The 1,680-nt window shown below is 54.8% G+C and overlaps 1 protein-coding gene across 1 annotated transcript; it reads left to right on the top strand.

Annotated features, from left to right (window-relative positions):
• Positions 1-302: 302 nt before the first annotated feature.
• Positions 303-1,154, top strand: LOC138448021 (uncharacterized). Its single transcript, XM_069604557.1, has one exon. It carries the CDS (start codon positions 303-305, stop codon positions 1,152-1,154), a length of 852 nt encoding a protein of 283 aa, XP_069460658.1.
• Positions 1,155-1,680: the final 526 nt, after the last annotated feature.

Raw genomic sequence — 1,680 nt, 5'->3', positions numbered from 1 at the left:
TCCTGATGTCGGGAAAAGCGCTATTCTGCCAGTGTGCAACGTGCGGTTCGAAGGTGGTGTACGAAGGGGACGGACATATGGACTGCATATACTGTCTACACCCTCATCATTCGGCAGACAAGTGCGACATATGTAAGGGCTTCTCCCAGAAGACTCTTAAAGATCAGAGTCGCAGACTTGTGGCCTGGTTGAACGACTGAGCGGGGGCATACCTGCCTTCGGAGGTGGGCACCACGCGCAGCGCGGCCTCATTGTCAAAATCTTCAGGGGCCCCGCGCCGCTCAACGTCGTCGGAACCCACGATGAAGAAATCGCGATCAGTGGAGAGAGAATCATCGGAAGGCCATTCCAAGGACTCTTCTTCGAAGAAGGCCTCTTCATCCTCATCTTCAGCGAGGAAAGACAAAAAAGAAAAATCTAAATACTCCTCGGGCGATCGTCCTAGATCGGCCTCGAGTCGAGATGCAGAGAAACGCAGGTCGAGTTCGGAAAAGGCGGGAACGCCGCATAAGCCTGCACAACCACCACTGTCGTCGACAGCTTCTCTGCCGCTGGCGCGGTTGACCTCAACCCTTCCTGGACCGCAGACAACGACGACGTCGATGACGGAGCCGACTATCGCTTTGTCGACGGAGATCCCGCAAGAGGCCTGGCGTCCAGAGGTATACGACCCAATTTTGCCAGAGACACTTCTACAGCAAGAGGCCTTGTCGGTGTCCTCCGGAGACGAGGATGTGCGAATAGCTGGCTGTGCAGACCTGGGGTTACAAGTTACCAAGCCTCTCTCCGGGAGCATTCCGGGTTCTACCTCTCTGCTCAATCCACAGTCACTTTTGTCATTGGAAGTCTTGTCCACGTTGCAAACATTGCTGAAGACACTGGATGACAGACTACCTCGAACAATTCCGGCCAGGTCGGTCATCGACGACCCGGGCCCGTCTCGTCAACCACCGCCTTCAACCCCCGAGGCAATGCCGCCGGATGCAAACCTCTCGGCCCCACTGATGGATTCGGACTCGAATAGCAGAGCCTCGTCAGTTGTCTCCCTTTCCCCCTCCAGGGATCCAACCTGGGAGTCCAAAGCAGAATTGGAAACCCTGAGGAGCCTGGCTCAGCCGTCTCCCCAGATGATATTGGGTCATTTCACACCATGATGGCCAGGGCTTGTACAGAATTCGGGCTGGCCCAGGAAGAAGAGAAAAAGGACTGTTTTCTTTTCGGCCACATGGGGAAAAGGAGAAGGTCGGTGTTTTCAGTGCCCATCCTGGATCATGTGTGGAAGGAAGGACTGCAGACCATGCGCCACCCTTTCTCGGAACCAGCGATAAAGGGTCGTCTAGAGAAAAAATGTAAGGCCCCAGACTCTACACCCAAGTGCCTTTCCTCCCAACCAACTCCTGACTCAGTGGTATCGGCGACGAGGAAGGCGAGGGCCCAGCACAAGTGCACGACCCCTCCCGAAATTGATGCCAGACGACAGGATGCTTTCGACAAAAAAGTGCTGTCGGTAGGTGCTACCACAGTGAAAGCGGCCAATTCTCTAGCCATAGTTGCCAGATAAGACGGGGAGATGTGGCACCGGCTAGCTCCTATACTGGAACACCTTCCGGATGAACATCGCAAAGCGGCTATGTTGCTTGTCAGGGAAGGTGAACAGGCTTCCAATCATGCCATAAACAT

This window comes from Ambystoma mexicanum, chromosome 3q, assembly GCF_040938575.1.
Source record: "Ambystoma mexicanum isolate Mex_15411 chromosome 3q, UKY_AmexF1_1, whole genome shotgun sequence".
NCBI classification, from domain to species: Eukaryota; Metazoa; Chordata; class Amphibia; order Caudata; family Ambystomatidae; genus Ambystoma; species Ambystoma mexicanum.
Note: the sequence above shows the minus strand (reverse complement) of the source record. Positions and strands in the feature narration are given on the sequence as shown.